Genomic DNA, 21024 nt, shown 5'->3' on the forward strand with positions numbered 1-21024 from the left:
CATGGGGGAGTTAAACAAAATACCTTGAAATCAGCCCAGAAGCTGGGGTTGATGGCATTTAGTCCCAGTAAGCTGCCCAGCACTGACATTTCAGTTCCCAGAAATGGAGCGTAGATGAATCCCTCTCTGGATGCAGGGGTACACTCAGAACAACATTGGATCAGAATTACACCAGTGAGGAAGATGCACACCTTACACCCTTCAGGGACCGACTTCATTTTGAAAGGCATGTGGTTCATTCCATTGCTTAGTAAATGATTTTCCAAGCACAATCCCTATAACCAAAGCAAAGCAAAATTATTAAATGATTATGCAGGTTTAAGCAACACAGTGGGAGGATGAAAGTTGATGACACAAATTCTCTGCAGCCTGCAAGAAACATCCAAAGATTAATAAACACAAAGCTGGGATTTATAACAGTGTCAGCAAAGTCTTAGGGCTCTGTCCTGAAACAGAGACAGAAGCAAATCTCCCATTGAAGCATGGGGAGCTTTGTAGCTGTAAGGATTTCAGAATCAGGCCAATAGATTATGCACAATACAATCCCAAAAGACTGGAGGCTTATTCTCCATGATCTGAACAGGTGAATGACTATGTGCTAGAAACAATTTAAAAGACAATACTGTATATTTGTTCTCTGTATATATGTCAATTTTGAATTGTCATTTTGATGGCCATTTGAGAGTCCTTATGGGACCTGATTTTCAGAAATGGGTGAGCACTTGTTTTCTGAGATCTAAGAATACTTAAAAATGTTTCAAGTTAGCAACCAAAAGTCAAGTTTCCCAGGAATGCTGCGCCATTATACACATGCAATAGGCAATTAGTACTCAGGTTTGACCCACTTAGACTCAGTAAGCCTCCACGCACTCTGAAATACACAGCCTGCATTGGTGTGACACGAGATTAAACCTCATTATTGTATTGCTTTTAATTGCTAACAAGTGTGAAAATTACCCTGGCTGTTTCCCAAAGATTGGTTTCCTCTGCTTGTACAAAAGGCTTATTTAATTCAAGAGACAAAAATCAAGGACTGCAGGTATGGAGTCATGCATGGACCTACTGGCTGTATTAGGTATTTTTTAACATGTGTTGTGTGTAATAAGAGGAGACTTTGTATTTTAAGCAGTTTAGAAATAATGTAATTTTTTTTTTCATTTGAATACACAATAGTAAATGATCTCAGTCACTGGTAATGCTTTCTGACATGCAATTTATTATGGTGCTGAAGTAGATTCTTCAGAGCCCAGGGGATACAGCTCCTTTAAGCACCTTTGGGGAGACAAATCTTATTATCAATGAGTGTTTTAAGCTAGCATTTCTTTTCACATCTTGGCAAGATACTAATTTTGCTGCTCTCCCTTTTTATTTCTTTTCTGGTTATAAGTGGTATATGGATCTTGAGAGGAGGAGGGAATAGACCAGGACAGAACATATTTCCCTCGATATTTATTCTGGGTATGCATGTATTTGTTTTATATATTATAGGAAGCAGCCATCAGCTGCTGGATCCAGTTCAGTGATGGATCTGTCATGCCCCTGGATATTTATGACTCCAAAGACTTCTCCTTGTCAGCTACATCTCTGGATGAGAAGGTGGTCTCCGTTCACCATGACCCCAAATTCAAGTGGCCTGTGATTGCTGCTGAGACAGAAGGCCAGGGGACACTGGTGAAGGTAGAGATGGTGATCAGTGAATCGTGCCAGAAATCCAAAAGAAAGAGCATCCTAGCTGTTGGAAGTGGTAGCATTAAAGTCAAGTTTGGGCAGAGTGATGCCAACCCTAACATCAGTGACAGTAAACACAGAGGTGCTGGTGTCCACCTAGAAAATCATGCCAGTGATCGGCGTCAGAAAACTACTTCTCAGGAGCGAGATGGCCAGTATTACAGCTCCTCAATGGGCCATGAGCAAGGCAAAGGAACCACCACTCAAAGGTCTATTCTAAGTAAAAAAGAAGACAGAGAAAGCCTCCTGGATGATGACAGCCATCTGCAGAACATCCCAATAGACTTCACGAGCTTCCCTGCACAGGTGGATTTGCCACGAAGCAATGGAGACTTGGAAGAGAATGACCTAGTCCAGACACCTAGGGGTCTCAGTGACCTGGAGATAGGGATGTATGCTCTCCTGGGAGTCTTTTGCCTGGCAATTCTGGTTTTCCTTATCAATTGTGTCACTTTTGCTTTGAAGTACAGAAACAAACAAGTTCCCTTTGAAGAGCAAGAAGGCATGAGCCACTCTCATGACTGGGTTGGGCTGAGCAACAGGACAGAACTTCTGGAGAACCACATAAATTTCTCATCCCAACAAGATGAACGTATCACAGCCATTGACAGAGGAGTGGACTATGAAGAGAGCAAATATCTCCTCAACACAAATGCCACCAAAAATATTAATGGACAGTCTTTCAGGTCTACTGAGTCCACATTCACTGAAGGGAAAGAACAGAAAAGTGAACCAACTACTTCTCCTACCTCTAAGAGGAAACGGGTTAAATTCACCACCTTTACCACCATCTCCTCTGATGATGGGTGTCCAACTGTCAACTCAGTCTTGATGAGCAGTGAGGATGACATTAAATGGGTCTGCCAGGATATGGACCTGGGGGAGTGCAAAGAACTTAAAAACTATATGGAGAGATTACATGAAAATGTGTAGTGAGACACAAAAGACTCTTTTTGTTTGGTTTGTTTGTTTGTTTGTTTTTCACTCACCTTCTGCCTTTAATTTTGGGTAGTGGGGCAAAATGTTGTATTGATAACATGAATCAGCTGGTGGATAATAACTCAATGGAGCCCCAAGAAGCCACCCAAAAGCAACTGGGAGAGTTGGACAGCTCTTAAAATGCAAGCCTTCTCTGTGCTCAGAGATGGAAGTGAGAGATGTGTGAGGGTTTTTGATGCATGGTAACATGAAAAAACAAAACCTTAGCAAAAGAATACGGTCTCATTCTCTGAGCTTTCCCAGGAAATCAATAAATATAACAAACTCCAGTTCACACAGGTCTGCTGTTCAATATTGCAAGCTTTGGTTAAAAGCAAAAAATTGGTCTCAGAATAAATAGATCCACAAAGAGAGCGTATCAGTCAAGCCACATGCGGAGAATGGCCATCCATGAACATGAATTTAAAGCTGACAAAAAAACACCAGTGTGAGCAGAGCAGCTCCCAGAGCTGACAAGTCAGGAGTTTCCAAAGAATCTGGAGGGGGAAAAGGAATAACTGGGCTGTTTACAAACCAGCAGGTTTGCCTCCCGAGCACTGAGAATGGATACACATATACAGTTAAAACTGAAACTCTCTTTTTAAGTAGATGCCAAGGTAATAAACTTTGCCAGCCAATTTTCAGTATTTCTTAATTTGTAAAATAGAAGATGTTATCTATACTCAGAATATCACTCATATAAAGGAAGGTCTGTTTTGGAAAGTTTGAGAGAACAAGCTATTTTTAGAAGCCCACTTTATTTGATTGTCCTATTTCAAATTTGTATTCCCAGCCATTTCCCTGGAGCGCTCCCCATCTGTTATCCTGAGGGCACTTACTAGCATCAGTCAACTTTGGAACCACGTGGTTTCCTCCTTCCCTTCCGTGCACACTCACGTCTCCACAATGTGCTCTTGCCAAGCACAGACATCTTGGTACCACTCTGCTACTTGCTTTACATGCTGTCATGTACCAGAGTTGGCCACTATCTTGGGTAAATGTAGCTTGTGCTGAACTCAGACACCAACACCAGTTGCCTCGTTGTCCACCCCCTTCCCTGGGAGAGGTCAGGTAGTTCTGTTCCCTCTGTTCATGCTTCTTTAGACCCCTGCTCAGCACATTTAGAGGGCACTCGAAGGTCACAGAGGAGTGCTGCACATTCAACACTGAAGCCTGAACAGCTAAACTTGGTAGATAACATTTGTTTCTCCCAGAGGTGATGATTATCTTTTGCTTTCCTCTGATAAGGATGTACATATGGTGGGATTTCAGTGATTACTCTTTGAATCCGATGTGCCCTCCAGCCCTAAAACCATGACATTTTTGTGAGGTCCAAAAGCAGTCTCCAGTGACCAGTGGCAAAGTTCCAAAGCACTAACTAAAATGAAGATTCCCTTTATTTTCCAGAGTGAGCCCTTGCCCTCCTTTTATTATTAAATCTCCTGTCATTGAATCTAGGTTGCTCAGTTTAATACACACCCACCCTCCCACAAACACTTAGATTGAATCCCTCTATATATAGAATGTACTGTAGATTGTAAGAATGTAATATATATATATTTATAAACATGCCAACTGTGAATAAAATTTGCATTTTAGTGGCTTCATTTTTTTTTCCTATTCTGAACATCTCTTTCTTTTCACTGTCAGAACATTTACCGTGAAAGACTGGCAGCAGTATGGAGACTTGTCCTTTGATGAATCGGTGAATTAAGGTTCATGGCACAATCTAGTCACAATGTTTTACATTGTGCAGTGTTGGGGGGAGAAGGTATAACTTGAACAACATGTTGTGCTACAAATGTATTTGCACTGAGTCACCCTTCCAAGATTTGAAACTATGTGCAAATAAATCCACATGCATATTTGTAGCCTGAAAGCCTGATATGTGAGTTTCTGGGTTTGGTGCTATTGGGAAGATCCACATTTGGCTAAATGTCTTTGATGACAAATTTAACGGAGTAAGTTGGTATAAATAGGGCAAATGTGCACAAAAGTTTGGAGATCAGTACTTGTACGTCAGATGGTCTTTGCTTTCTTTCAGCACCTCTCACCAAGGCCTGGATTACTCGGTGCTATGCAAGCTCAAGGACAAAGTGCGGCAGTGAGGACAGCACAGTGCAGGGCCCACTCTAGCTCTGGATGAGCTCTCAGGTGAGGGAAGCAGCCTTAGTGCTGGAGCAAAGCACTGCAGCCTCCCAGCAGGTTCAGCAGTATTCCAGCCCACTTGCCTCCAATTCCGGAGCTATTTTGGGTGCTTTTTACACATCACTACATTGTGTCCACAGAGACTTCCCCTAAGCAATGTGGAGGTCAGGGTAGAAGTGGCCAAATCTCAGCTGGCAGTCTGATGCGTGCGTGCGTGCAAGGTTGTCTTGCAGAAGCATCACTGCATGGCCAATCTTTCTCCTTTGGAAAGAGCAGGTACAAGCCACACTGGGAGCAGGCTGTCAGAATTGCTTTACCAATGAGCTGCTATGGTAAATCCAGATTTCTGTGTTAGCTGCCTCTGGGGAACATGAGGAACTAACAGCAAGTTCATCTGGTAGCACAAACCACCAAAATGTTTTCCTAGGACAAAACAGCCGCCAGCTACAATGCTGAGGATACTGACATTCAGATTTATGCCTTTTTGCTTGCTCAGAGGTCCCTGCTGTCTCTAGCAGCTGTAGCTTGCTATTATCCATAGGGCAATACTATAAATAATACATAGTATTTACAGTGCTCTTTGTCCATAGATCTCAGAGTGCTCTGAGCAGGGCAGATTCCTTATTGGCACAGAGAACACAAAGGTTAAGTGATTTGCTCAAAGTATCATAGGCAATCTCTGACAAAACTAGGAAGAGGCATCGCTCCCCCCACACCCTTTAATGTATCAGTCACTGAACAGGATCCTGAGCTCTACTCAAGGAGAGCCAGAGTGGATTGTGGCCATCTGTATGCCAGCAAACACTTTTAATCAATCTGCTAATAGCAGAATAAATCAACTTCCTATAGAGATTTTTGTATGTGTGTATCATCTACCTATCATCTGTTGATAGGGGGTGTTTGCATATATTCAGTTTTCTTACAGTACAGGGTCCATACTTGTGAGACCTTCAGGGGCATCTCAAGAAAGAAAAGGTTGTGTTTCAGACAAAGAATTCCATTGGCAAATAAAGGAGGCTAATTTCTGTTCTCCCATTATAAAAGCAGTGATGGTGGTTAGGTGGTGCTTACATGTAACAGTTTGCAGCTGTGGTTCCCATGGGCAAACTCTTGAGCCTGATAAGGAGCCCTGCTGACAGCAAGAAGTCTCCTGTAAGTGTTATTAATTACTTTTTCTTTTTGCAGTTGTCTCTTTATTTTCATGTTTGAGTCTCTTTCTTTGTGAGTAGATAGACTGATACAGGCATGTTAACAACAGCAAGTGTATCTGATGCAATTTGGCTGTTTTGTTTTAGAGATGTTATGCATGAATACAATCTGGAGTAGAAACTCAATTGTCCTATAAATCAGGTAAGCTGGTTCTTTCCTGTCTTCCTTCATTTTAAGAGCTTCCCCTTCAGCAGTCTTAAATATATAGTGGTTTAGAGCAAGCTGCATTAATACACCAGTGAATTTAAAGTCTGAGCAATGTAGCTAAATAATTACTTTGGAACTAGAGTTCTATGGAGGTAAGTGACTTGAAAAAGCGAAATAGGTATTAAATCGATGTGCAGCCTGCATTCATTAGCTCTAGAAACTACTTTCACACATTGTTTCCATAATGAATGAGATGTAAATGAAATGAGCACACAGGAGACTCTTTGATTTGGTTCTATATATTCAGCTTCTCCAAGACTCTCTGCTGTCATTCCCCTGTGGTCTGTGGGACTGCTTCATTGTGGAATATCCTTATTTGGAGCTGAAGGACTCATGTACTATAACTTAGAGGAGTTTTTCATGTGTCATTTAGGAGAGTGTTGGTTGGACTCCTGTATGTATTAATCAAGCAAAGTCCAGTAAGCATCACTGAGGAATTAACTCGGGCAAGGAGCTATTGCCGTCAAATGATGCATTTAGACAATGCCTCAAACATGAAAAAAAGCCTCTGAGATGAGTGTATTTAGTCCTTGAAAGCCCAGGAGCTCTGTCACATATTTCTATGTGGTTATTGTAGTACCATATCCTGTCCATGCACAGCATTAGAGTACTGCAGTGATGCTACCTGTAGTACAGCTACTATATAAAATCAGTTCTATGATACTCCCATCCCATACTATCAGAAACACACAAGATAATGTACCTGTTTGAAGTAGGAGAGGCCTGTGTCTTACAGGAGGGTTAATGCCAACCTGAGCTTCCCGCGCAGGAGTAGTGGGACTGTCTATTCTTCACTGCCATGTCTGGCCCCAGAATGAGCTGCCTCTTGGGGACAGGTAGAAGAGAGGTCTAAAACAAGTCAGGATATCACTTACAAAGTGCTGAGGAGATAGGATTTCTGTTCTGTTTCCAGTTCACTTCTTACTGTTAGAATACTCTCAGAATGGTCTGCTTGAGCACTTGGCAACAGGCACATGTTTAAACACCTTTCTGAATGTGTGTTTGGTCTCCAACAGCCGTCATCTTCCTCAGGCACAGATAATGCCTCTTTCCTGTGAAATTAGTGAGTATGCTGCTTGGCTTCTTGGTGAAAGCTTTAGCAGATGAAGTTCAAAAGTTGCAGCAATAAGGGCCTGAGAAAAGCAGAACGCCTGGTACATCATGCCCATAATCAGGAGTGTTAGGAGGGCCAAGGTTACATGAGTCAAGCAAGTATGCCTAAAACTGGATTATTTTCTACCTTTTTGCCGATTTGATATGAAGACCTCTGTCAACAAATCCTTCATTATGCAGGCTTCCTGCGACAGCTCTGTGAGAAGCAGCAAATTAAGCAGCCCACGTATGTAACATTAATGGCTGGAGAAGCAGCACTGCTGATCTGTTTGTATGTACTGCCAATGCTCATTAAGGAATTCCTGTCACATTATAAAGGTGGCTGGTAGATTACATACGACAAGTTTCTGCATCTGCCTCCTTAAAACAGCCCCTGGAGCCTGGAGGCACACGTTCAGTACTGAACCACAGTTGTTTGCAATGTCTTCCAGAACTTAACTTGTTCCTTGTTTCAGTGGGTGCAAATGAGGCCTCCTGTTGCATTCCCCTTCTGCAGTCACAGGTGCTTCTCTCTAACTCGGATTGATGCTGTGTTGGCACGCTAACAGTGGCTCGATATTTGGTACCTGAGTACTCAAACCAGTATTACCAGCAAAAGAAAGCTGCAATTTTTAAGTGTAATGAGGAATTCGGTTATTCATGTTCAGACTTTCATTCCTAATAATTAAATTAGAGCTTACTACAGTCAGTTAACATATTAATGACCTAAAAACAGTCCAAAGAGCTCAGCCTTGATGATAGAAGCATGCAGTGATGACTAAGAGTCCCATTTTCAACATTTTATTGAACTCTGTAAGCACAGATGAACAGAGTGGAGGAGAAATAAGGATGGGAATAAAGGGACTGTATTCTCCATGAGCAGTGCTTATCTTAGCACACACTGGATGTGGCCAGCTGCCTTCAGCAGAAGGCTGTCCAGTGGCGGATTTTCACTGCAGCTTATTCTCCATCTGCTCTTGTGTGTTTGTGTCTCAGCCTTCTTTTAGAGGCCAGTGTGAGGAGCTGGTCCTGAGAGCCTCAGCTTCATCCCTGCATGGTGATGCTCAGCAGCCAAGTACAGAGCAACTTCCTTTCAGGCAGCCATCAAAGTCAGAAGTTTCTCTGATCCCTTCTTCTACCCTGTGCTGTGCCATGAGGTTCCATTAGAGATCTGATAGGTATCGCTACCTACCTTTGCCTGTGGCTGCCCAAGCTGTTGGGTATCTCACTGGCTATCAGTAGAGAAGTGTGAGCTTAACAGCAGGCTCTAGACGGGTCCCCAAGAGCTTTAGTTCTTCTTGTACTGATAATCGATGTGCCTCTGCTTTTCTGTTGCACCTTCTGGATTGCTTGCTTGAAGGCTGCAGGACCATGCCCTGCCTGCACTGCTGCACAATGGGGCTGTGCTCTTTGGGGGAGGGCAACGTTGCTGGTGCCCCAGATGCTGCTGGGTTGCTTCTTTGCCCAGGATAATCTGTATCCCTGTGCTCTGCTCCTGGTGGGATTCTCCCACCAGTACAGATGCATCTCAAGCCTCCCTGTTTCTCAAGCAAATCCTTTGTCTCACTGACTGGGGGCACCCATTTGCTATCCTGTTGTCAGCAAGCCAAAAACCCAAATCACTGTGCTCCTCTCTGCCATTAATAACTTTGTATTGTTTTCTTCCACCAGTTCTCCCTCTCAGGTCTAATCAATAGCATTGCTCTTAGCGTTTGGCATTCCCTTCTGCTCCGCCAGGCAGGATACCAAGGTCACATAAGTCCCTTTTGTGTTTCTCCTTTACATAGTATCAGGCTGCATGTCTTAATGCAAAATATTTTGTAATGCTGAAAAATCCCAAGTCTTGATCAGATCTAGCTCTGTACCCAGCTCTCTGCATATGCTTGACTGTAGCTTTAACACAGCACTCAATAATGTGTCTTTTGCAAGACCAGTTCATAGAGCTGAAGCGGCATTTTTGGCAGGCTGTGAGCTCAGAAAGGTTTTTTCCATCACATGGCACAGCCCTCACACAATCACACCAGCCCCTGAAGAGCAATAGGATTTTAATCAGCTTTTCTAATTGCTTTGTCCCCTGGTCTAGTACAGAACCTGTGTCCCCTACTCCTAAAGCACCCGTAATGAGGGGCTGTAATTGAAGAGGATGCTCTTCTAGCCCAATTGTAATGTGATTTGTGAGGCTACTTGGGTGATTGCTGCAAAGTGGCAGCAGAGAGGGAGAGCAGACAGACAGACAAGCTAAGTACCTTGACTCAAATCAGGCCTTAAACCATGGGAAATGTCAAGGTTTTGAGCCAGAGCTATTCCAGGGTGCAGAAAAATTTGGTACCAGCTAAATTATGCTGCTTTATTCCTCCTAAAAACATAGCATCACCCTCTCCTCCTTCAGAGTCACACCCTTACATCTTGAAAACCTGGTTCAGCTTCTCACCCAGCAATGGCCTGGGCTATAAACAGCTTCTCTGTTTGGGGTGTAGGCTTGAAAGCTCTGTAGGGGATGGAAAAGAGAAAGGGGAAGGGAGGGGGGAAAAAGGAGCAAAGGGGACTTAGCTGGGACATGGTGTGTATTTTGCTGGGAAGAGAACAGCAATAAAAACTGCCATTTCTGCGCTTGATAAGGTGTAAACAACCTGCGAATGCCCCGCACAGTAGTGTTATCTGCTGCTTTGTGTGGAAGAAAGGGTGGGAGATAATTTTCTGTTATAAGGTAGCAGGAAGCCTTAATGCGTATTCATGTATTTGTGTGTGTGTGTATCCATATATGTGTGAAACAGACTTATGCTGCCCTCGTTTCTAGCTGTAATTCATCAATTGCTTACTACCACTTCCCCATCCCCCATTTTAATATTTTTCACTTACCGTACTTTGAAGAGCTAGAAATAGCTTGTCAGATTGAGACAGCTCTTGAGAAGTTTAATTTTCCTAATGCTTGTTGGAAATCCCCTTCCTGAATCTCCAGGAATATTAAGGTTCTTAGCATGAGCTGTGCAGAGAGGGAATTTGCAAGTAAAACTGTCAGTGAATTGCAGTTGGGTTAGGAGAGGCTTGATGGACAGCACTGATGGGTGCAGGATCTGTCTAACCCAGGAGGGAAGGATGCTGTGGGTGGCAGAGCTGGAGGGGAGGAAGGGGTAGGTGCCGGCTGTTTACTTTCTCTCTGCCAGACCTACAGGGAATAGTCAGACAAAATGAGAGCAGAGGCACAGGGAGTGTTTACAAGCAAAGGTAACAGTTGTAATGGCTTTTGCTGCTGATTCCCCAATGGGTCTCTGCTGTCACTGCTGGTAGGAGTGCGTTGCTCCTGGTTGCTAGCAGTGTGGTGCTCCCATGACCTCTGCAGAAAGGTGTTGCTGTGTTGCTGACTGCACCCCTGCACCCAGATGAGAACAGTGGGGAGCCTCTTGCAGAGCCAGTGTTAGAGTGCAGGGAGAGCGTTTAAACGAAGCTTGAACGAGAGCGTTACTGACAGCACTGTTCATTACCTGAGTGCTCAGTGCCAGTCCCAGGAAGGTCGTACCAGTGTGAAGGATTTTTCATGTAAAGAGAGGAAATAAAAAGGTATTTTGCAAACAGCCAGAGAATATCAAGTGTTCCCTCACTATTGACAGTGACAGGGAAGCACAGTAATTTGGGAATAGGCAATCTGCCAATGTCTGAATCCTTGTCCTTGCTTCTGAGTCCAAATAGAGGTCCCTTCCTCACAAGTACACATACCAAAGGGGATTGTTCCCCCTGTACCATCAGGTGGATGTGAATAAGCAGCCACATTTGCAAAAGCAGGGTCCTAGCAGGGCTTTTCCATGCCAAGTTCCAAGGTGTCTGCTGAGTGCAGCTGCAGGTGCTGGCAAGCCCAGAAGATGCACTGAACTGAATCCACAGCAGGATCAGGGCTGAAAACAAGGCCAGTAGTTGCTGCTGGGGCTGGGACCAAGTGTCCTGGCTCTGGGCCATTCCTATTGCATGCTGTTGCATATATGCTTAATAAAAGGCAGATAATTTGAGTGGAAGTGCCAAGCTAGTGTCCTCCTCATGGGAAGCCAGCAGCTCTGCTTGCTGATGGCTGTCACCAAGCTGCTTGACATACAATAGCCTCGCATGGGGGTTCAAAGAGGCAGGCGTGCAATCAGCCCTCTTCCTCCATCCTAAGCAGAAGCAAAATAGTTAAGTAAGATCAGAAAGGCTGATAATTCCTCCTCCTCCTCCTCCTTTACCACCTGCTGTTTTCTCCCTGAGTGTATGGACTCAAAGAATTACCGAAATTAAATATCACAATTCAGGCTGCCTATTGTTCCCTGCTCTGTAATGCGCTGGAGTGGCACCTTTGTATTCATCCATCCATCCCCATCTCCTCAGATGTGCTGCTCGCACAATAGTTATTGTTGTAGAAGGGACCTGGAATGAGCTCTTGCATTATTCACTTCATTTATTTTGATACAATATTTGAAGCCACTTCATTAAATTCTCTTACAATGTCCTGTCAGTTTTTTCTCCCAGCCTCCTTGCCAATGCCTGGCTCATACAGATAATGTAGCAACAATGATACGGGGTGTGGGGAGGTGGGGAATAGACTTGTTTTCTATAAAAAGGGATAGCTGTGAATTACTTAACCTGACTTATTGATCTCAGGATCCCCTCCCTTCTCCTTTCCTCCCCCAAAGAGTACAACTAGCTTGAAACACATCATTTGTGGGTAGTAGATATGGGCAGTAAATACTCAGGATAAAGTTGGAGAAAGAAAAAAACACATAGCTTTACAGACAGGGTGTGGATATGCAGAGGAAGACAGGATATATACACACCTGTTTATTAGCACTGAAAGGAGAACTGCAGTCTCTCTCATCACTCTGTCACAGAGGTAAGAGATCAGTCTCATGAGGTCTTTCATTCCTTTCCGTGTTCCGAGTGCTTGTAGCAGAGGCGGGACTGGTGTAAGCTGGCCTTCCCGGTCACTTGGCCTGCTGTTATCCTGGCACTGCAGGGTTTGTGGGGGCTTCCAGGGATGTTGGGGAGCTTTCCTCCCAGCTATGGTGTGCAGATTGCTCCAGGGAAAGGGTAGAGTTTGGCTCAGCAGTTCCAGGTTTGCAGTGAGCAGGATGGATGTTGGAGAAATGAGTTTTGTACATCAGAGCTGCAATTCTACCCAGGTCATTTTTTAACAGGGGTTTCTGTCCTGCCTTCTCATAAGAACAGCCCAAGCAATGCTTAACTTTCAAAGGCATAAGGGCTCCCCTGCACTTACTGTTTGACTACATTTTGAGCAGCTTTACTTGATTATCTGAGTTCTTCCCTCTCCTCCAAGCTCTCCCTATTCACCTTGTCATTAAAGCACAGCAAAGGCAGTGGTCTCCAGCTGCCCCAGCAGTTATTCTGAAAGGGGAAACTTGCTACCTTCTGCAGGGAATTGGAGTCTCACTTCTGTGCATGGTTGTCAAATAAAGAGTGAATAAAAAAACACCTGCAGCAAATAAATACATATTGGGTCCATGGATCCTATGGTGGTGCCGTGAGGATTGTCTTGGCCAGGACACTCAGGAGTGAGCTATGGCTCCAGATTAGGTTCTGGCTCTGCAACCACACCTGCTTTCTATTTTAGGTACACAGTTAAGTTTATTGGAGGAACAGAACTAGTTCTATGTTTACCCCTTATATGTAAACAGAAACTAGGTTTCACCTGTTTGTCCTTACATTTATCTTTGCTGTTAATCATCCAAAGCCAAAATACCTTTCCTTGGGTATGTATTTGTTTGCAGTGGAAAATAAATAGTAATCTGGAGGTAACTTTAGATCTGGGTGAGTTAGAAGCAAGTAGCTATCATTTTACAGCTGGAGAATAGGCTTGCTTGGACTATCCCTGGATGTGAAGAGCTGCAGTAGAGGAGTCAGACTCTGTACTCCTGTAGCAGTTAAGCCAGTAGGTCTCAAACAGGAGCCACAGAGGTGAGGAAATCTTAGGCCAGACCAGAAGGAACTGCTTCATGCAGTGTACTTCAGAACCTTTGGAACAACTTCTGTAAATGTGAGGCAGACAGAACCAAATGTGATGGGCAAGGTAAAGACTTGATTGTTACTGTCGTAGCAGCACTAATAAAAGCCTGTCATTTCCATACATGTGGTTTTGGCGCTGCAGAGAAGCTTGTGGCCACTGCAACACCCAGCAGCTGGGGGGGTGCATGTTCTCCTCCCAGCCTTTTAATGCAGGCTTTCTGCAGCAGCATATATTTCCTTCTGTGACAGATGAGAGCCATGGAGCTAAAGGCAGCCAGAACTCTTTTTCATCCTAATTGCTCTGCAGCCCGCTCCTCCTTCAGAAAGTACCTTGCTGAAATATTGCAGTGACCATAAATTCTGTATGTATTGAGAGAGGAGCATGATTATTTGGCTGTTTAGACTATATTTGCCCCTAAATGTAGAGCACAGTTGATACCTGGACCTTGTGTGTTGATTCACTGATTTCATTTAGTCAAGAGGCTGGGAGAGCTTTTTAGGAAACAAGAGACAGGAAACAAGTCATTACCAGCAGCTCCTGTCAGAGGTTATTGTTGGTTATTTGTCATCTTGGTGGTGTGAGGTTTCTGTCAGCTGGCAGGAAGGGCCTGGGCTTGCCTTGCCCTACAGTCCTCTGGAAGTTGTGCCCCGCTGGATGGCCCTGGTGGCTTGGTGGTTAGTGGCAGCTCTGTTTGGGTTCAGCTCAGGGTTGACAGTGTGGATGTTATATACTAGAGACTGTCCCCTTGCAGGGCTGGAGAGGGGGGCCCTGATCACGTTAGGACCTCTAACTAGCATGTGACAGTACAGAAAAGCATCTTAGGGTTTCTCTTCCATTGTTCTGGAGGTTGCTGTTGCATTTCACTTCTCTTAACGGAGATGTTTCGGGCTCTATGCTGTGTATTCAGGGAAATCTGGCATGATCACAATAGCTTTTACATGTGGTGCCAAGGCAGAGCAAGGCAGTAATAATTTCCACCTGGATTTTTTTCCTTCCTATAACCATATCTGTTGCTATCAGATGTGAGTGAGCTCAGGAGCTGCATGAGGCATCAAAATGCAGGAGGCAGGCTGGCCCAGCTGCTGATACAGCTACACACAAAGCAGGGGAAGCTTCAGCTCATGAAGTCTTGCGTTGGGGTTGGTTTTCCTTAATTTTTTCCATATGGAAATGAATATTCAATATAAAGTAAAATGCTTAGTTTGGGGGGAAGTCTGATGGGAATTGTTCCATAACATTTTGGAGGGTTGTAGGTTTTTTGCCTTTTAAATAACCTCAATTAGGTAAAACTGGACTCAAAAGGCTTCATTTGCAACTGTTCAAATTAAGTTTTTCTGGAGGAAATAATAGAGGTGGGTAATCAAAACTACGGTGATGTGTTTTTTGTAAGTGAATTAATCACATGTTGGTTTACTTTAGGTTAAATTACTATAGAGGGTCTAGGAAAGGGCTAATAAGGAACACAGCCTGAGCTCCCAGCCTCCAAGGGCAGCCTTGTTCCCAGTGGACAACTTGTTGATAGATTGACATTTAAATGCTTGGTGTGGAAGAGTAAAAGACCACTGGCTGCAGGATAAACCAGTTTTCGAGTCATCATAATCTTTATGGAGAAGTCAATTAAAGATCTTACTGGAAAGCAGAGGTTCATGGCACAAATGTCTGCTCCTGATTTATCAGTCACAGAAGTAGTTTCCCATCAAAGTCAATATGTAGCAATAGTCCACAGAGCTTTTTCCTCTGGTGGCAATTATTTTAATTACTCCGGGGACAGATGAATTCTAATTTTTGGTATATACAATATTACCATACAGCAACCACTTGGTTTATTAAACCCATTGAGCTGTATCATGGCTGGTGTCATGTCACATCTCAGCCTGGCACCGGCTGTGCTGATGTGCACACCCACTTCCAAGCAAGACCTATAGGTTCCTAATGGGACAAAAGGCAGGGAAACACTAATATCATGGGCGTATACCCTTCTCCCCAGCAGTACTTATCACTGCAGGAAGCAAACACGCAAAGCCCCGTCACACACAGTTTCAGTGCAGCCATCAGAGCTGGGCACAGGGTGAGTGCCAGCACAGTGAGGAAGGTGTCAGCTCCACAGGGATGAACCTGTTTTCTTACACCTTTCTCTGGGCTCCATGGCTTTCCTGAGCCAGTGCAGCTGCAGATGCTGTGCTCATCCTCACCGAGCTGTGATCGTGCTGATTTATGCCGGGAGCATCTCTCATCCAGCCGCCTGCTTCAAGGCACTGGTGCAGCACACATCTGTTCCCGCAGCTCCCGACCCTGCTGCGCTGGGCTGTGACAAACTGGCCTGTGGAGGCAGAGAGAGGAAAGCGGGGATGATCTTTATTCCAGGTTGGGCTGTGAGAGACAGAACAGGGGAGCAGGAGCAGGGGCTGGGGCAGTGTGTGGAGCACAGCCTAACCCCAGCCCCGGCAGGGCCCTTTGGTGAGGGTGGGCAGAGCAAGCAGTGGTGTAGGAAAGCAGCCGTGCAGCAGTGGTGATAGACTTCCTGCTGAGTGTTTTGTTTCATTACAAATACCTGCTTCAGTTGCAGGGCAGTTGGATTTGAGGAATATTCTCTTTCAGTATTACAGAAAAGTGCAACACTTTCAACTGCTCTCTATAGAGCAAACTCTACTGCATTAGTGTGTCCTTTTCTTTCTTTTTTATGACTACTGAGACAGTTGATGATTTAGTCCTTTTTACCTCTGAAGCCAGAGCTGTTGTCACTGTTATCAACCTGTAACTCTATGCTGACATCCACAATCAAAGTGGGTTTTATTAAACATATCCTTTTGGTAAGTTTGGTTTTAGTCTAAGTTGACATCATGTTTTCTAGTAAAGAGTTCAGGCTTTAGGTTTAAGAGGCCTCTGACAACACCCCTGTGTTAGTATTGGGCAGCAAAAAAGAGAAGTGGAACATGTTCGCAAGTGTGGGACTTGATCTTCCTCTTCAGCCACTGAGAACTGGAGAGGATTCAGAGAGGGGAATATTAAAAGGTTGAAAAAGTCCTTAGAGCAAGAGAGAGAGTCAAGGAGCGCAATCCATGCCATGTATCAAAGGGAGCTTATGTGGTGCTTTGATCATAACCCCAAAGTACTTAGGCGGTGAACATAAATTTGAAGAGACTCTTTAATCCATAGGCAGAGACGTGACCGTCAGGCTACGGAGCTGTAGCTGTGTAAGTGTAGAACCAGAAACGAGCTTCTTGCAGTGAGGGACCAGGTCACCCAGGATCCCAGCAGGTTTATGCTGGTTTTTTAGATGCTTTTCTGGAAGTGCTGTTCTGGTTTGGGTGCTGCTGCTGGGCTGGATGTGGGAACGCGGAAGGTCTGTGCCTAAGCTTGAATAAGATGACTGTCTTTTGGTCTCAAAACATAATCTGGCAGTCCCTGGGTAAGGCCCTCTGTAGAAAAAAAAGGTTAAAAATAATGTTCTCAGCTCTGTTCAGCTCTAATTCCTTTTAACATGAACTATGTTCTAAGGCAAGCTAAGGGCTGGTTTTAATCTGACACAGGTGCACAGACTGCAGTCACGCTGTGTCTCATTTCACTGATGTTAACTGAGAATACGTTTCAAACTGTACATTGCTTGTTGCCCATGAAGTGGCCTGACAGAGTTTGCTGAAGTGGGCTTCCCACAGCGTCCACTGAGTGCTAAATCCTTCAGAGCCACATTCTAACTTCAGCCACACCAGAGCACACCCGAATGGCGTCACCTGCAGCGTTCGCTTTGATCTTCAGCATCGCTCTGTTTGAGCAGCTTGGACTTTCCCATTACTCACCTCTCAGTATTCCCACAATATAGGAGCAGTCGCCTCCTGTGCAAGCGTGGCCACTGCATGCTAAACTCTCATCTCACAAGCACTAGTCTAGAGTCCTGTGGCCTAATGCCTCATTTTGGAAGACACCAAACCCACCCCCCAAATCCTTTATTTTGAAGGTATCCACTCCAGCCTGGCCACAGGAATTGCTATACACATTGCAATTCTCTGTTAAATGTCTCATCTTTCAGAATATTCCATTAACCTTTGTTCTGTTGGTGGCTTCAACTTGGCAGTGGGGATGGGAACTCGGCCTGCCATCTTCTGCTTTAAATCCAAGTCAAGCAGTGGCGATGAAATCATGTGGTTTGAATAATTCTGTGTGTTTTCTCACTAGAATACTGAGCTAGAGCCTTAACCTCCCCAGCAGTTCATGGCAGTTACAGCTGAGTTATTTGATTAAAATACTATTTTTACCAGCTACTTGAAAGTGCTGCTGCAATCTGATTTATTCTCATTGTTAGTGCTTGTTTGTTTAGTCTTTCAGCTGAAATCAACTTACCATTCATTGAGTACTAATGCCAAGGGAAACCATTGTCTTCAAAAATAATGGAGCATAATGTGCAGGAAAACATGGGTATTTTGCTCACGCAGTTGCATATATATACACAACGGTGGTTTGGGGGTTTAGGGTATTAATCTGCTTCCCCTGTGAATGGGTACCGGCAGCTTTTGTATCAGCCCACAGCTATCCCCTGTTCCACAGAGGAAGTTGGGGTATCCATGGCCAGAGATGGCGTCTTTTGCTCTGAGGTTATGTGCTGACAGTTGTCACAAGTACATGACAATGCACTTGTCATAGCTGTTTTTTTTCCTGCAAAATCTGGGTTTCTTTGTATTTTCTGTTGGCCTGAAAAATACAGGGAACCTAGAGAGATAGAACAGTTAAAATCCCCAGTTTTAAAGTGGTAGAGAGAGTTGAGTGCCCAGTTTATGACACAAAGGTCTGACTTCTGAGGTGTACTGCGCAGCCAATATTCTTAATAGAATCAGTGGGAGATGGGAATGCCCCGAGGCCCTGGTACCTCGGAGCAAAGACACACACAAAAGCTGCTTTTAGTGTCTATTTGATATTCTGCATTCCCCACATCTGAACTCAAGGTCTAAGCCATTAGTGTCCTTCTAAAAAGTCTTTGCAAGGCTTACTCTCTCTAATAACATGTTTTGGGTGGTTTTACATTTCTTAATAAGATCCTGCCGATTGATGTGTTGTTGAAAATGTAGTTTTCACTGCTTAGGTGGATGGATGCTCAGTTACACATAAAGCTTGATGCAACTGAATTTTAACACTGCCACAACAGAATTTGACTTTTCCTCTTAAAAGTAAGAGCTCACTTATTTCGCACTACTAGGCAGAGAGGTTCTAACCCTGGAATGTTGTAGGGAGAACTGACAATATACAAAGGGGGAAAGCAGGGAAAGCATCACCAGTGTGTCCTCAATTATTGCATTTGTATTAAGGGGCTCTTCTGTTTTTTCTCCCAACAGATGAAGCAAGAAGGTTTTATTTAAAATGATTTAATCTTGCTCAGTCTTTAATGGCTCACAGTTCAAGCCCAGAGGGATAATATGACTTATTTTCTCTGATCTTCCAAAGCAGACATGCTACAGAAGTCTCTCCTTCCAGTACAGCCACATTCCCAAGCCTTCCCCTGAAGGCGGTGTGGCAGCAACTTGACTTTAGTATCTCCCCAGCACACGAGGCGTACCTGGTTCTCGTGTTCCAGGCAAACACCTACTTCAGCTGTAAACTCTTCTGACATTTCTGACAGAGGTAATTTTAGTGCTCTGGGGGACTTTTGGCCTTACCAAAAATAGATGGGAACAGGGAAACCTGAATTTACAGGCAAAACTGCAAAGATGCTGGGGAGAACAGCATCTATATTGTGTGACAGCTTCTGAAAGAGCATCACAAAAGTACCTGCTACATCCAAAGGCTTTCTGGGCTTTTTTTGCTTCCTGTGATTAAGTTTCTGTCTTTCTGGAAATCCTTCAGTACCAAGACACATGATTGGAAGTCCTTGTATGCATGTTATTTGCGTGACATTTGTGGTGGCGCTGGAACACGTTTTACATCAGTGCGACACCTTAGGAAGGTGTAGACCTGTTCTGACTCTTACACACCTGCAGTGCACAAAGCTAACAGTGGATGCAGGTTTCTGTGGGATTTGAGATCAAGCCATTGTGGTGTCTTTGCTTAAAGCAGGAACCAAGTTTGCTGTGATTCAGGAACCAGCCTTTCCTTCAATTAAAGGAAAGTTACCTGTTTACTTTTAGAAAATAATTACATTTCCTTCCCCAAATGTTATAGCAGAACTGATACATTTATTAGTAGTTTTAGATGTATTTAAATACAGAAAAATTAGTGTCAAAAACCCAAAATACTGCTGAGGGCAAAACAGCAAATTGGGCAGTGAATACATCCTGGGGAACACTTGTTCTGCTTGTTGTCTATAGCTGTGTGCACTGGACGGATGCTCTTCCAGGTAGATCTGTCATCAGAACAGCTGTTCCCCTGTGTTACACCCTACCCAGGTGTAACAGGGTGATCAAGGGAAGCTCAGAGATGTTTGTAGCCAGTTTCACTGCTGTCCTAATGGATAGCATGTCCCATCTGCCAGCAACCTTGCCCACACCACATGTGCGGGATGCTGCTGTCACCTGCAGAGTTCACACATCTTCAAGAGCTTCCTCCCTTCCATGGTATCTGTTTCTTGTGGCTCTTTCAGGTGTTTTTCTAAAAAGATGCTGTCCTCCAGTGCCAACCCCTTGTCAGAAAGTTGACACCTGAATTTGGGGTGGATTTAACCTTACTGAGCTGGGGGTGTTAAAAAGGTCTCACCCAATGGAGACACATATCTGCTCTAGGCGAATCACCCTCACCTAAGGCTATGTTGATGAACTATAGTTTTGATGAGGCCTGGACTCTCCACTGACCATAAAGGAAATGTGGAAGAATAGTTTTCTATATTTATGAGATCCTCATATGAAGGGGAGATTAATCTTGCTAACCATAAAGTAGCTTAGAGGAAATCAGTTCCTGACTATTTATCTTCATGCAGAAATTCCCCTGCTGAGTAATCATTTCTTTTCCATGGATCCAAGATTACCTCCGCTCATTTCTTTGTAGGCAGGGTAAGCATTTGTCTCTCTTCCTTCAGCTGAGCTGCTGTGTGTGTCCATCACTGGCACATCAGGCATCAGGAGACCCCAGGACACACTTCTGTTTCTGCTGTGCTGACTTTCCCATTTCACTCACGGTTTTCCCTGTATGTCCACAGGCACATCTACAGCTCCCTTGTCTCAGCAGGGCACAGTGCCCTGTGTGTTGGGCTGCTGCTGCAAAGGGTATCCCACATTCGAGCTGAGTCGGGTGACTCCATCCTGCTATAGAGCTGCCTCCTGGCAAAATCAGAGCTCAGCAGGCTGTAGGATGAAAGGACAGAGGTGGCTTCAGCGTAGAACACTGTTACTTAACAGTGATGGCTCGAAGACTTCTCCTTAAACACATCCTGATGTCTTATTCAACGAAATAACAGGCAGGGACGAATGTTTTAAGAGTGGAGGGGATAGAAGAATGATCTCATTAAGCTACAGAAAAGTAACTAAAAAGGATGGAAGCTGCACTAGGTAACTAGATGCACAATACTCTGGGGACACCTCAGAGCATTTCCCAAGGCTACAAGAAGAAGAGATGTAATCAGTAAGAAACAGTAAATACAAAACTGAAGATGAGCTACAGGCTTTGTGAAAGATACTAAACCTGTTCACAGCAGAATCATTACTAGGGTCATACTGAGATCAAAAAGAGAGTGAAATGGTATTAAAAGACGATGAATA

General features: G+C 44.2%; 1 protein-coding gene and 1 long non-coding RNA gene across 5 annotated transcripts in view; both read left to right on the forward strand.

Annotated features, from left to right (window-relative positions):
- Nucleotides 1-4304, forward strand: part of LOC133275886 (transmembrane protein 132D-like) — a 275357-nt gene extending 271053 nt beyond the window's left edge. For all 4 annotated transcript variants that reach the window (XM_061466160.1, XM_061466159.1, XM_061466161.1 and 1 more), the window contains one exon: nucleotides 1489-4304. In XM_061466160.1, coding sequence (XP_061322144.1) covers nucleotides 1489-2661 — 1173 coding nt within the window. In that variant the 3' untranslated portion in view covers nucleotides 2662-4304. The remainder of the gene's footprint in view (nucleotides 1-1488) is intronic.
- Nucleotides 4305-5897: 1593 nt separating this feature from the next.
- On the forward strand, nucleotides 5898-20392 carry LOC133275632 (uncharacterized). Its single transcript, XR_009745641.1, has 3 exons — nucleotides 5898-6006; nucleotides 6150-6204; nucleotides 20247-20392. It is a non-coding gene; the product is annotated as an uncharacterized LOC133275632 (long non-coding RNA).
- The last annotated feature ends 632 nt before the right edge of the window (nucleotides 20393-21024 follow it).

This window comes from Pezoporus flaviventris, unplaced genomic scaffold (assembly GCF_033815535.1).
Source record: "Pezoporus flaviventris isolate CSIRO_AGI_PZ_B2104156 unplaced genomic scaffold, CSIRO_AGI_Pfla_v1 ptg000041l, whole genome shotgun sequence".
NCBI lineage: Eukaryota > Metazoa > Chordata > Aves > Psittaciformes > Psittacidae > Pezoporus > Pezoporus flaviventris.